At 38.4% G+C, this 14609-nt stretch overlaps 1 protein-coding gene across 7 annotated transcripts in view; it reads right to left on the bottom strand.

Annotated features, from left to right (window-relative positions):
• Positions 1–14609, bottom strand: part of LOC110839369 (leucine zipper putative tumor suppressor 2 homolog) — a 62899-nt gene that overhangs the window by 7134 nt on the left and 41156 nt on the right. For 6 of the 7 annotated variants that reach the window (XM_087345000.1, XM_087345001.1, XM_022083520.2 and 3 more), the window contains one exon: positions 7620–7843. In XM_087345000.1, the coding sequence (XP_087201126.1) occupies positions 7620–7820 (201 nt within the window). In that variant the 5' untranslated portion in view covers positions 7821–7843. Of the gene's footprint in view, positions 1–1151; positions 1309–7619; positions 7844–14609 lie in introns of those variants that run through there. The other variant, XM_087345004.1, reaches the window with a different exon arrangement.

The raw sequence follows: 14609 nt of genomic DNA, 5'->3' as shown, positions 1-14609 counted from the left end.
GCTTATTATTTTCAGTTCCTATGTGCAAGTTCTGGGTTCCGTAGACACAAGGAGGAGAAGAGGGGGAGATAAATCAGTGGCATACGCAAAGACGACGAAAAGCATCAATATTATTCTTCAAAGAACGGGAAACGTAACGAGGTTGAGCAGTTGTACCAACTTCCCACTACCGTTAGGACCACGCCTCTACCACGGGTGCGGTTCGAGATGAAGGAAAGAAGGTGGGACGTACAGTAGGTCATGCCGGTTTTTGACCAGCTTCGTAAGCCCCGCAGGATTTTTCGCCTTTCAGGTACGATGCCTGTAACCAGCCTGACAACAATGACTTGTAATGGCTAGCTTATCCAGCACCTTTAAACTTCACTCATTTAAAGCCTATCAATAACAATGGCGCATGCCCGTCTGTTTAAATATCTAATTTACAAAATTAATCAACAAGCTTCGATCAAATTCGTTGCTATTAATTGATTTTACTTTTTTGGACGAATTACATCTTGACCCATAAAACTTACATTCTACGAAATTAATACAAAACTCCAATAAATCAAAAGATCATGGAGCAGAAAATTAGTTTAGAAAATTTATTTCATTAACAATAATTGTTAATGAAATTAATATTATATTATAATAATATTATCAGTTATGGAATAACTTTCGATATGGCAACCCTATACATAATGCACAGCTGAATGATTCTGTCAACAACACAATTAATTGTATTAATCAAAGTACAATATACCTAGTACAAGTTAGTTCTGTTAACAGACATATCTTGTAACAAATTCGAATCAGAGCAAAAAAAGTGTTCTGAAATAGTGTACCCTAAAAGAGAGCGTACATTTGTCTTCTTATCGTTATGAGGTTCGAATATAATGGAATATGATGTGTGTGAAAATAAACTTTTAAGATCATAAAAATATTACGTACAAGCATTATCAACATATATCCGTAAAATATACATTTTATATCTTCTCAGTCCGTAAAATTCGTGTTTTAATCCCTAATTTGACATAAATATACTTTAATAACCCAGTCTATAAAAGTGTTTTATAGCTCCCGATTACATAAAAATGTTTAACACACGATCTCATAGAAATGCATTTAAATAATAATCCTTCATTTAAAAACTGGCCCCAAGCAACTGTACTCACATTCTGGAAGCACTGCAAGAAGTTTTCACTTCATCGTAACATCCCTCCACACTCCACTAGATCCATAACGAAATCCACAGCGCATTTTACCGGAACAACGACTGAAGACGGAGTACGCAATACGAACGTGGAACAGGAGTTTTAAAATGGCAGGTCAACCCTCAACCTCTGGGCTATACTAAACTAGAATCGTGGCATTGTAAGAACCGTTAAGTGTTTCTTGCCTGTGCGTCACCAGCACGAAAACCATGCTTACTCAGAAAATGTTTCATTAGGAATCAACAAGGATTAATTCCTTGCGCATTTCAGGACTTGTTATTCGCGGAAGAAGGTCGTTCGATTTATTTATATGCTTGTAGACTATATGTGCTTTCAGTTCATATATTTGCTGTACCCCGCCATTTCACAGTTTAGAAATCAGCCGATGAAAAAATATATGTGAAATTTATAAGGTAACGCCTATCTTCTCAACACTGACTTCACCACTAAATAAATCCTTCAGAGCGACTGTTTTAATACCCACGACCGTTCTCTAGGAATGATGAACAATAATTTTTAATGTCGGAGAATTACATTTGAACCCAAAGGTCGTGGTGTTAATAAGTCGGTACGTGGTTTAAGAATCACGGAAATCATGCAGTCGCCAAAACGAGTGTTAAAACGGAATGGCCAATCACAACGCGACAAGGTACGTGAAGATACGGCCAGTGTGACAAGTTCACTGTAAGGTCCTATCGACAGAGACTCCAGAGGTTACTTCCGGGGAAAACATCTGCAGCCATTTTAGGTGCGCGCGACACATGTAAAGGTGAAGTTCAATTAGATCTATAAATGGTGTCCGCCTGGTTATTCTTGAATCTAGTACGCAGTAGTAGTGGCGGATCACAGCCACACACACAGTACTGTCGGAGAGTTAAGCAAACGCCTGTGACGTATTCGGCGTGTAAAGTCACGTGCTGCGCTACTAGCAGTCCGAAAAACATCACGCATGTGCCGATTAATGTAACTTTATGAGTATTAATTTATAATAAATAAATAAATAACGATATTACGAACAACGGAGCAGCGAAAATTAATAAAAACGCGCAAAAAATGTCTACACTAAAGACCAACGCTTTAATTCAGGAATAGGTGAAATTTCAATCATCAGGGCGACGATCTACAAATAGCACATCCGAAATGTTAGTAAACTTCCACCAGACTACACGGATCTTAGAGAAACAGCTTAAGAGCATGGGAAGTGGAAAACGACTTCATATTCCGCTCATCACAATATCCTTGGTTTGATCAGAGTTTGGTTAGAGTACAAATTATAAATACCCTTTTCTGTAATTCTCTCTACCTTACTGTTATTTGTGCTTGCTTTTTCTCTGTCTCTCATAGGTTCAAATATTCTTGTCGGCATTTTTATTAACAATCACATTCGATCTATGTCCGTCCCTTAAAGTGAAAAGCAATTTTCACACATTTAATATGAATACAATTATGAACAATATAAATGAATGAATGAAGGCTGATCTTGGCCTAGCATCAACAGACCACCTTGAAACAAACGACGAATGTAAACCAAACCCATAAACAGTAGTATTCTAAAGAAAAAAACAACAGAAATGATTTTACGTCGGTAATTTGGTTTCCTTGGAATCTCCAATTACTCAGTCGCATGTCGATGTACGTCGGGTATCGTGTGGAGCAAGACAAAATTGCCAATAATTTTACCCTGGCTGATGGCATAGTTTTTCTTTGTTATATGGGTAATAATTAGAATAGATACCCCGCGGTCTTCGCTGCCTCGTTTTAACACAACTTCCCACTCGACCTACATCCCTAAAATCCTTTTACACGCTTACAGTAAAGGACAGAATATGGTCTGTTCCACATGCGAATGCCATCCTGCAATGTACGGTGGAACAAGCTGAAACCTGCTGACTCTACGCGGTTTGATCTGAGAGTGATGGGATCCGTTTATAAAATAGATATTTGTGCTGTATGTCAACCGACAATCATCAAAATTTCTTGAATTTAAACACCCCCTACAGTAATGACATGTTATCAACATTTTGATGTCAATATTTGATCCAAAATCTTTCTATCTAGGCAGTGTAGATTACTATATAGATACCAACGTTTCGGAGACATATACTGCCTCCATCTTCAGGGCTGAAGTTTCGGTATCTACCTAAGAGTCTACACGGCGTCAATAACCACACCACCATCATCCTCACCACCGAGAAATCCTCAAATCTGCCACAATTTTAATTTTATTTGTTGTTGTGTATGACTGTGAAAATTGGCCTGACACCTGAAGGAAGAACATAGATCGAAGGCGATTCTGTCAGCCTGATCTGTACGTAACGTGAAACAGTCGTTTCTATGCCACAAGACAGCGTACAGGTCGACGAGATTCGATCAGTGATTAGGCAGTGTAGTCGCACTCCACCGATAAAGAGGAGGGAGAGGAATGCTGTATGCCCTGAAGCCATCAAGGGTTATGACGCCGCCGGTTCGTGAAAGAACCAGAGATCACTTTCTCACGCTCAAAACTGTACGTAGTACAGAGTGACCCAAAACATATGTCTTTAAAAAATGTTTTGTGCTGTTTCCCGCAAATAAGTAAAATTACAATTCTTGGCATTTTCTTAATTTCAACTTGTTCAGCCAGTTGGTTTCTTGGTTTTCAAATAGGCAGAATACATCTGCTTTTGTAAGAAATCAGTGAAATTAGAACTGTCATACCATGATAGGTGAACATTATTTAGAGTTAAACCATCAACCACAACACTAAAATACGTCTTGGTGAATTAAACAAAACATTAATCTACCTTAACCATCCAGCGATATCTGAATCTGAAAATAAATGTTTCCTTGCAAGCGAACGACTTTAGAACAGAAAGCAGCGTTGCTAAGGGACAGAATTTAAGTGATGTTATCCAAGAATTGGGTAAACATCCCAAGCAATTCATTTTTATTGTCTGAAAATTGGAATATTCCTCAAATATAATACCCTTAACACAAATCTCTTCCTTAAAAATTTGCCTGCACTGTGTTTCACAACGATAAAATTGACAAATTCAATTGATCGACTTGAAGTATCATAACATTCATTAAATTGTTATTCCTCCCTAAGACTTCATGAACAACATAAATCCAAACATAAAATACAAAATAAACGTTCTTATTCTACACTGAAAATCGTGACAGTTTTGTTCCTACAATTTTATTTCTCAAACAACCGCTGCAAATCCAAATCCCATGTACTATATTTATAAAATTCAAATTGGTGAGCGTCTGGGACTCACTGCGAGTTCACACGGCCGGAGCGTGAAGCCGATCAGTCTCCGAAGTTACAACAAAGCAAATCTGTATCCTTAATCCACTCATGGTGTGGAACTTAACAGGGATAAATTTACCTTTCCTGTTGACAATGCTGCTTTGCCTTCGAGGAAACCTACAAAGTTTTTAAGAATGAGATGTAGATGTGCGATCCGCTTCACTCTAAAGGTCTCTGCATACACGGCTAAGGAGCAAACTACGAGTAAGAATGTGGTAGATGATCTTTAACGGGAATCGAATGCCGGTCACTCAGTCAGTAGTCCGTTACTTGCATGTCTCGTAAATTTACGTGGCGGAAATGAAGTCAAAATACCTGACAACTTCATGAACTTGAACTACTAAGATGATGATCTATTGTTTCGCTACAGCCTATAGTTGAATGCGGATTGAGAGGCGGGGATGAGCACGAGCTCAAAGAGACGTACGCCTCAGCAGTGACGCGTTACGTCATCTCGTCCCCCCCCCTTTCCATAAGGTGAATGCAAAAGATAGGTCGAAAGTACAGAAACCAGTACTCCACATTTGATTACAAAAAGTAGTATTGCTTCTTTCTTTAAGCTGTCTTTGCAAAAAAACGTGTCTGTTTATCTCCAAAACCACTAAAAGGATGAACACACACACGAAACCACTGACAGATTTCAAGTTCAAGTGGCCACTAATGAGGATGAGAAGAAAATAATCATCACTTATTTATTGTTTAACAATCACTGTTAAAATTAGAAGCATGTAATCAACAAATAATCATCCTCCGCAATAACTTATGATGTCAAATAGTTCCTCTGGCCATAAATACGTACATGGCAACATTAGAGGGTGGCAAACGAGAAATGATACAACTTTATTGCAGATTAAAAGAGGGATCATAAAATGTATTTAGTCGTGGATGTTCAAGTCTACATAATATATTTATTGTGTGAAAAACGACAGAAACAAAGACAAAAATAAAGTTGCCAAGATGCCTTTTGTGAATTTTGAAAAAACATGTGACTAGCGTTCCCAGAGACAATTTATGGCAAGAATTGAGATAAATGGAAACATATCAGAAATTGATATAATGTAAATACATACACAAACATACTACACACACAATCTTGACGGACATCATATTTGAAATTAACTGGCATAAAAGTCGTCGTTGAAGGGCTTCGAAAGGGGTGTGGTTATCTAAATATTATTTAATATTTATTTAAAACTTACTTCGAATGTACGGCACAGGACATTTCCTGAAAAATGGGCTTCGATTTATAAACTGAACACTTCACACAATGCTGGTTTTTATGGTAAAATAATATTCACACAAGGCCCAAAATATATTAGTTATATGACCAGGAAATTAATAGACGAATAAAAAATGGTGTCTGAACATGCATCTCCTTAATTACATCTCTATTCTGGGCTCGAGTATCGGTGAAGATGTTGGGTTTGGGGATATTTTTTTCTACGACAAACAACGACACGTGTCGAATGAACAAACCAAACCCTATGGCAAGTTTTCGGGCAATTAAGATTGACAAAACACGTAAGCCATCTGTCGAACACGCCCGCTTCAGGAATTCTGCTAGTCTTTTAAAAAATTAAGTGCATCATGCCAACAGTAAGTACTTGTTCGATTAAACATACAAACACTCCTTAATTCTCGTAAAGTTGCAGTATTTTTCTGAATGAATTAGCAGGTAACATACAGTCAGGTTCACTCTCTCACATTTAAATGTGAGAGAAGCACAGAATAGAACGCAAAAGCTGAAACGACAATGGAAGACGCAGAGAGAAAGACATAAAACCCAATGACTGATGCTTACTTCTTAACAAAAAGATTTCTCCTTATCCCAACCCTTTCTCTTTTACCACAGCCTCACATGTTGATGGATGAGGCTCTTTCTTCGCGAAGATAGACACCAGATGCTTACACTGAGATAAAAGTAATAGCGAAGGCAGACAAAAGCTTGTTCACTTTTGCCGGACCATGCATGCTTCTTTATATGCCCATTTTAAAACCACGCAGAATAGAAAGACTGCTTTGTTTACTACGCAGTCCTTTTCATGCGTCTCTTCTTCAAATATTTCCTCTTTTTTTTAAACATAAGTCGACTTATGGCCAAAACTCGATTGTTTTTAAGACAAGACAGACCGACAGTCATACAACTCAGCTCGAATTTCTCATTGTTACAGTAAAGAAATGTAAGTCGTATTAAAGAACCTGAGTTGTTATCCAATACAATCAACGAGTTAGCAACACGACTACGAAAATAAGAGGATTTGTTACACTGCACAAATGCGTAACTTATTAATCAACAAAAAACAAGTACAACGTCAAAACTCAATTTACAGTCGCACGCTCTTAAGAATTTGGAGTACTCAGAATTTCTAAACACATTCTTTGTGAACTATACCGACAACTGTAATTGATTCTTCTTTAATTTCTTGCGTATTATATTTATCTCTAGTACACAATACAATGTAAGGCATAGATTCATTTATTCCGTTGTCAACAAAACTAATCATTCTTGTGTCAGAGACTCGTAACACCTGGTGTAATAGAATTCTATTCAGATGTTTGAAACATCAAATATATAAACTTAAATCTTCACTTTGTGATCGCAAAGAGACGGTGTTAAGCAAAGGTCAGGCTAACCTGAAGAAATAGAGTGATCGGTTCACTGTGTATTTTGTGTTTAATAAAACGCTGAGGTGCGTATTAGGAGTTAAGGGCAAGAAATAACAGAGAATATGAAAATTACATAATCAAGGGGATTCAAAATTGTTACTCTTCACCAAATACGTATTATAAAATCAAGCTGACATAGGGGCGGGGCATGTAATGCTTATAAGGTGTGAAAAACTCGTACATTATTTCTGCCTTAATATCTGAAGAGAATGGACAACTTGGCAGACCTATGCGTGGAGAATATAATAATATTAAAATGGATCTTTACTATACAGGGGGTTGAGGTTAATTTAAAAAAAAAGGTCAATGAGCCTTCGGGCCCCTTTAAAGCCTAGAAGTTATCTGGCGAACCGAGAGGCTCTCAGCTTCTCAGGGACTGTGTCCCATGAATTAGTTACTAGAGTTATGGCCGTTTTAAGAATTGAGGACAGCAAACAGCAGAAATAACAGTACACATCAGGACGACTTGCCTTTCCGAGAACTCCGCTGTACGGTGTGATCTTCGGGGGTGCCAGTCGTGATGCGTCGGCGTCCTCAGAGCTGTGCTGATGGTGATTGCCGCTAGAGGCGCTGCCCAGACCGCTGCTGGAGCAGGCCGATGGTGTAGTGACCAGGTCACAGGGGGAGTCATCCGAGAAGAGCGTCTCATGACCACTGTCCACCCGGGCCATCCTGATAACCAGCTCTCTGGGATCTGCAAGGCGGTGAAAAGATTACATAGAACGTATGGGTTACAAATCGCACGAGGGCCGAAGAGGACTGAAGTATAAGGCTACCTACCCACAGACCTGTACTTATTTTCAAATAAAATGGCAATTTCTTTTAAAAGTTGTCAAATACATCATTGACTTAAGTTTAAATGACGTTACTGGTCACTAATATGGAATCAAAATCATAACGCAACGATACTAGTCGGACTAAATTTAGGGACCAGAATGGACACAAATGAATCGAAACCGTATAAAAAACGGAATTCTACGTTCGCCCACATTATTACGTAGGTGTAATTATTAGCTTAATCTCCCAAACAGTAATGCTGTATGCATGTATTCGGAAGAAATTCTAATTATCTTTGTCCATGAATAACTTTTTGTAACATTATAGAGTTTTAAGATGAGGATCCCCCCCCCCCCCCAAATCCAATCTTCGATTTAGAAGTCCACGGTTGGTTATCCGCTGAGTGTTTTGTATTACATTCGGAATCAAACAAAATCTGTAATAACGGAATCAAAATCTACCACAAATTACCACTAAAATCATCGTAATACAGATTAGTCAGAATACAAACTGTATGCAAACCAATGGGGAAAATAATAGCTTCAAACGCTGCTTTTGGAGCGTTCAGCTCTCTACAAAACTTTATCTGTCCTTCGAAATCTTTAATTCAGGCGAATAAGATTTCCGCCTGTAAAGTGAAGTTTAGTCTAAATGCACGACGAAAGTGCCAGAGAAGTTGCAGACCTACTAAGGCGTAGAAGTACCAGGATGCCTCAAGCGTTCCCGTATACATATATAACTAGTTAGGATTCAGGAAATTTTTTTCACTAGAATTTCTTAGCGAGTTACGTTTTACTGTCCGAACACCATCCGTCTCCTGATTTAATTACAGACAAACAGGCCAAGTATCTTGAAACCCAGTATAAACATGTTTCTAAAGATCACCACCTTCGACTTGATTTTGCACACATATTAACGAGAACTAATTATATTCAGAAGCAGGTACAAATCCTAACACTAGTAAAGAATCATATTATTATTATTAGCGCCGTGTAGTCTAGTAGAAGTTTACCGACGTTTCAGATGTCCTTGCAGACTACACGGCGCAACAACCCAGAAAACAGCCATCTTCTACTGTCTGATTATACAAAATGATTACTTCACGATATCAGATACTTTTGTGTGTCATTTCATGACCTTGACGCTTGGCCTGCCAGCGTCCTTGAAGTCGCAAGCCGTACCGATCACGGCAAACACTTCAAACTATTCTTTCTCGATTATCTCATCCAAATCGAATTTCAAACGTGGTGTAATTTTCGACTTGCGGTCACAGAATCAGATGCCAGACGGGTAATAATGCATGCAGTTTTGTACGCTTCTAGCATTGCGATAAGTTTCTTTGGCTTGGAATCAACCACTGAGCTCATATAATGTACACACACAGTTCAGATATTACACCATTTACAGACAGACGGAGACTTGCAAAGGGCATCTTTTGCATGCCTGCGAAAAATAAGCAAAGAAAATAAAACTTCTAATGAGGAACTAAATATCTAAAAAACAGAAATTTATACACAGTTCTCGTGGAGTAACTTCTTGGGAAACGTCTACTTTCATGGCCTAGAAGAAGACAGGATAACATTAAGATGGATCTTAGGTAGAGTAGTCATAATGAAACGATACTGAAACTATCACAGAATCGTATCCAATGGCGGATTTTTGTATTAGGGATGTTCAGCCTACGGATTTTGTTACCACAGCGTTAAATTATGCAGTTTTACATGTTACATTTGCTGTTTGTAAATTACGATTCTCAATGTTACTTCAGAGATACAAGGGAATATTGCTCATGAAGTGTCTCCGCCTAAATTAAACCAAACTAGGCAGAACGTGCGGCAAGTGACATGCGAACTGACGATGTAAATATAAAATTCTTCAGAAAGAAATCCTCGTCAGTGCTTGGCTTAGTTCCTGCGCAGATTATGTGACGTAATCGTGATCATCTTCTACAGCACGCATGGATAAAGTTGAGAACAGATAACCATATTTTAATTATATTTAATATTGGAGAATTTGGCAAAGAATTGTAGAACCATTTCGGCATTCAGTTACATGGGATAACTTTAAAAGACCACTTTACATAACAGCATAAATACATACAAGTTTTTATATAAGATACTTGTTTATTGGATAAGCATGGATAGATTTTATCTTGCATCTCCAAACATTAACTGCAGATCATTATGAATAAAGATACAGTCATTCGCAGTTCAATTTTCATCCTTAATTTGACGACACCTGCCACAATAAAGTCAAACAGCCAGTCCGAGCGGCCGGGTGCTTTTATCGCACGAAATTTGGTAGTGTTCCAATCCCGGTAGTTAATTCACGCCTTCCTTTGTTGTCCCGTAAAAATCGCTCTCTTACAGTAAGCTTTTCTGTGCTGTTCACAAGACCCTGAGTCTGTTTTGATACAGTGGAATAAAGAAAAATCTCTGTCCCTAATGAGAATTAAAACTTCGATCACCCAACACATATCCTGTCACTATACTTCAGTACCCCAGCTCGTGAAAGGCAAGATGTATTAAATTTAGCAGAATTAACAGTCAGAGAAAATAACTCCAACCCTGCGTTACAACTTACTGATCGTTACTTCAAAAATATGTAAGTTAAAAGATTTGGTTGCCTTAGGTTAGTAAAGGAACAGCTGAATCAACCAGCACGTAAAATTTCCGTTAACAAAACTTATCTCGCAGTAAACATTTACAGTTCACGTACTTAGTGTCAACATACGGTAACAAATCTTAGTGACCTTCCTCACTTTCTGTGACCGCCAGATCTGACATTATTTATTGCAGTGTTGGCACACCTTATTCGGCAAGCCAGCGATTGAAGCGGAGACTAACTTGAAGAGGTAACATATACATACATACATACACTTCTCAGTGTATATATGTTTACCTAGGGTTTCGTTTATTCAAGTCGACTTACTCAAATATGCAACGGGAAGTAGCACGTCCTTGATATTTGGGTTCAACGTCCCTCGTTCAGAAACCAAACTTCAAATAAAGCTGCAAAGATAGCCAAACATAAAGATCGCTTCAATAATTCCTTGCTTCTTCGATCTGTTACTTGAATGGATGGTTGTTTAGCTGGCCGAGGTTTATGAACGACTGCAAAGCTAATTTCGTGTCCAATGGAAAGAGTCGATGGTTAAGTGTGGTGAAACACAAGTGAGAAAAGATTATTACTTCCTGTATCAATACACTATCCTTGCATTCGCTTGGAGGGGGGGGGGGTCTGAAGAAACCCTCAAAAACATTCATTTAAAATAATTGGTGATCAGAACCGAACATCGCCCGACCCCAACATTGGTCAAGTACAAAATTTACTCAGCCAATATGAAAGGTTAATTTATTTATAACTTTATTAATTTAATGACGGAATGTTAATTTATACACAAATAACTTGCTTTTATGAAGTCCAAAGTTGATCACAGAAACATCTGACAGTACCTTGAACTAATACAACATAATTCATATTTTTAAAACTTATTTTCCAAGATTAATCTGAATATTATCCTCTCAAGAGCGCTCAAATCTCCCATAAGGTTTTCCAACAAAAAATACTGTCTGAACTTCTTGTTTCCCTATGTTTAATTCATCCTGTACCCATTTAATAATTTTTTTATGTCGTTATCTAAACAATATCACGTGAAGTTAAGCAATTGTGATCCGCAAAACAATCTTTCATCGGCAGTGGATAAGGAAGACAGCAGGCTACAGGATCATGTCTTTTGGGCTGTACTATCCGAAAACTTATTAATCACATCTGCCCTTTTTACCTTGTCACACAAGTGCAACTCCTGATTGTAATTAGCCCATACACGTCTCACTTTATCTGCGTGTAAAGAACTTTCCTGTGACAAGCGTGGCGATTTTATGCAAACTAAAGCGTGTTTGCATAATGTAAGTTAGTTACTCAAAGAGTGTGGAAACACTTTCGTTACACAAGAGTCCACTGTCCTGTCAAAAAGGGAAAGAAGTTAGAGGCGGATCTGTAAGTGTTCTACCAGAATTCTTGGAAATCTTCCTGTTGCTACACAGCTTATTCTCAGTGACGTTTTCATTTTAAAATCAACGACCTTCCAGTAGCAGGTTCATTTACTGTTAACTGACTGGATTTGCAATGTCGCCATTTTCACCGGTGACCCCAAGTATCATCCCTACACCTTCTGGTCGCTATAAACGGTTTCTTAGCCGAGTAGTTTCTATTTGTTAAAGCAAGATTGTTGGCGTGCAGTATTTTCACAACTGAATATGTAGGAAGTTGTCTGCAGAGTATAATAAAACCAAGTGATATGGCACTGTATCGAAATTTGATGCAATACTAAACGGTGCATTTGTATTGCTGCAGATGTTAATAGTGAGTGGCGCTTTATCGGGGAATTCTCTTTTTAAACTAATATTACGTATTTTTTCGTTCATGGTGGCCGCGCGGTCCAGAGCATTAACCTTGACTGCTTAGACACTGGAACCGTGGGTTCGAATCCCACTCAAGAGATGGATGTTCGTTCGCGTCTTTTTGTGTTCCGCTCTCCGGTAGAGGCAGAGGCCTTGCGACGAGCTGATCACTCGCCCATGGAATCCTACCAAATGTCTAAGTAGATTAAGAAACCTCGCGTATGTGCTGAGGTCAAGGTCCTTCAAGGACTGTAGAGCCACGGAGTAAGAAAGTAATATTACGTATTTGGTGAAAGCCAATTATAAAGCTCCTCATTATATAATTTTCTCCATCTTCCTGTATCTTCCTCCATGATAGATGCCAAATATTATCATTGACACTTTTTTGAATTCCTTAGCATATCCCTCAGATTGAAATGTTGCTTTGCTCCTGCACTGACCACATAAATCGTTTCCTGTTTCAGAAAGCTTTGAAGTAAAGTGTATAGTGCGATTATCATATGAAGCCTGATTTGTAGTTCCTTCTGAGAACACTGGAGGATGACGAGGGGCTCATCCGATACGATCAGGTGAGAAAATAATTTATTGTGGCTGTCACAAATATTCGCATCTTCTGATCTGTTGTATAATCGGACGTGACTTGAGATGAAATTTATTACCAGTAGTTTTCTTCGTAATGTTGCCGACTCTCAGAAATTATAATGAACGAAGAAGCGAAAGACAGTTGCACATTATATGAAGAAGATGATGAAAGGGCGAAATTGTGAATTTTCATATGAATTTTTTTGATTAGAGTATTATGTGTTCTTTGCATTAAGGAAATGTAATGGTTATTTAATGGCTTTGTGGGTTTTGGGAGTCGTATATCTGCGAAATGTAATATCTGTACTGATGAGTAGTTTTATCAAAAACATTAATTTGTATTTTATGCAATGTAGTATCGCTAATTCTTATTTTTGTCAGCAATAGAATAGTTTCTGTAATAAATGACGACATGGAGCAGAACCATTCTTGAGAAGATGGCTGTCGCTTAGTTTGTTAAGAAATTTCTCGCCTGTCATGAAACCCAAAGGTTCATTGCTGTTTCCATAAGATTTACCCGTGGATCTGATCTCAGCTAGTTGAATCCAGTTCACACAATTACATGTTGTTTATGTAAACAGAAGTAATCTACTCACTGGTGATAAGTGTGGTTATATATTAAGGGTCGTTTAATAGTAATTCCAGTATCTAAGTACGCCTGTACTTGTGTTATACACGTTGTACAGGCAAGTCCCATTACAGCGTCCCCCTGTTTTCTGTCACCCTCGCATTGCGCCTATAAAAACTTTCAGAGTAGATACTCCGTATGTAATTAATAAAATCAGGATGGGGTAGGCATGCAGCATGGAAGAAAATATTATAAATTCATACAAAATTTCAGTTTGAAAAACTAAATGGAAGAAATCTCTGGAAAGACTTAGTCGAAGATGGAAGTAAATATTAAATCAGACGTGGGCTGGATTTAGCTGTATCAGGATAGGGTCCAGTAACAGGATTTTCTGAACACGATAACATAATTTAACGAGTTGCATACAAGGACGTAGAATTTTTTAACAAATGAGTAACTATCAGATTCGCAATCACGAGTGTTTAATGGATTTCATTAATCACCACAGGAGACTTGTTACTCTACGTAGGATTCAGTCATGAGATGGATGCAGTGCATCCGTGGCAGCCCAACGTCCCCACCTTGCCCGTGACCTTGCAGCCCGACCTTCAACGAACAACCGGCTGATCTGGATACAAGCGGGAGCTACCGCAGGTGCAACGCTCTATTTGAAATGAAAAAACTGCACACAAAATTACGTACCATGAAATGAACGATTTGAAAGGAGGGCATAACAGTGAGAACGCAGCACTGGAGGCGTGTTGAGGTTACAGGATAGCCATCAGGGCCACAGCTGCTTACTTACTACCACTACAGATACTACACAGCGTGTCCCGGAAGTGCACAGCCACAGGAGAAATAGGTTATTTGGCAAAATACAGAATATAAAGAGGGAAAAAGTTGCTGAAAATCACGTATGTCCAATCTCAAATGTTGGAACTTATTCGTTTAAAATTACATGAAAATATATTCTAATTTTGAAACCAACTTTTGGTGACGAAGTGACATCTGAAGATGGCCGTCTACTGGGTTGTAGCACCGTAAAGTCTCGAAGAAGTTTACCAACGTTTCAGAGGTCCTTGCTGCGTTGGTAAATTTCTACCAGAACAACCCAGAAGACAGCCATCTTC

Source organism: Zootermopsis nevadensis, unplaced genomic scaffold (assembly GCF_977971745.1).
Source record: "Zootermopsis nevadensis isolate Lab colony 2312 unplaced genomic scaffold, Znev_1.0 Znev_ptg000008l, whole genome shotgun sequence".
Taxonomy (NCBI): Eukaryota; Metazoa; Arthropoda; class Insecta; order Blattodea; family Termopsidae; genus Zootermopsis; species Zootermopsis nevadensis.
Note: the sequence above shows the minus strand (reverse complement) of the source record. Positions and strands in the feature narration are given on the sequence as shown.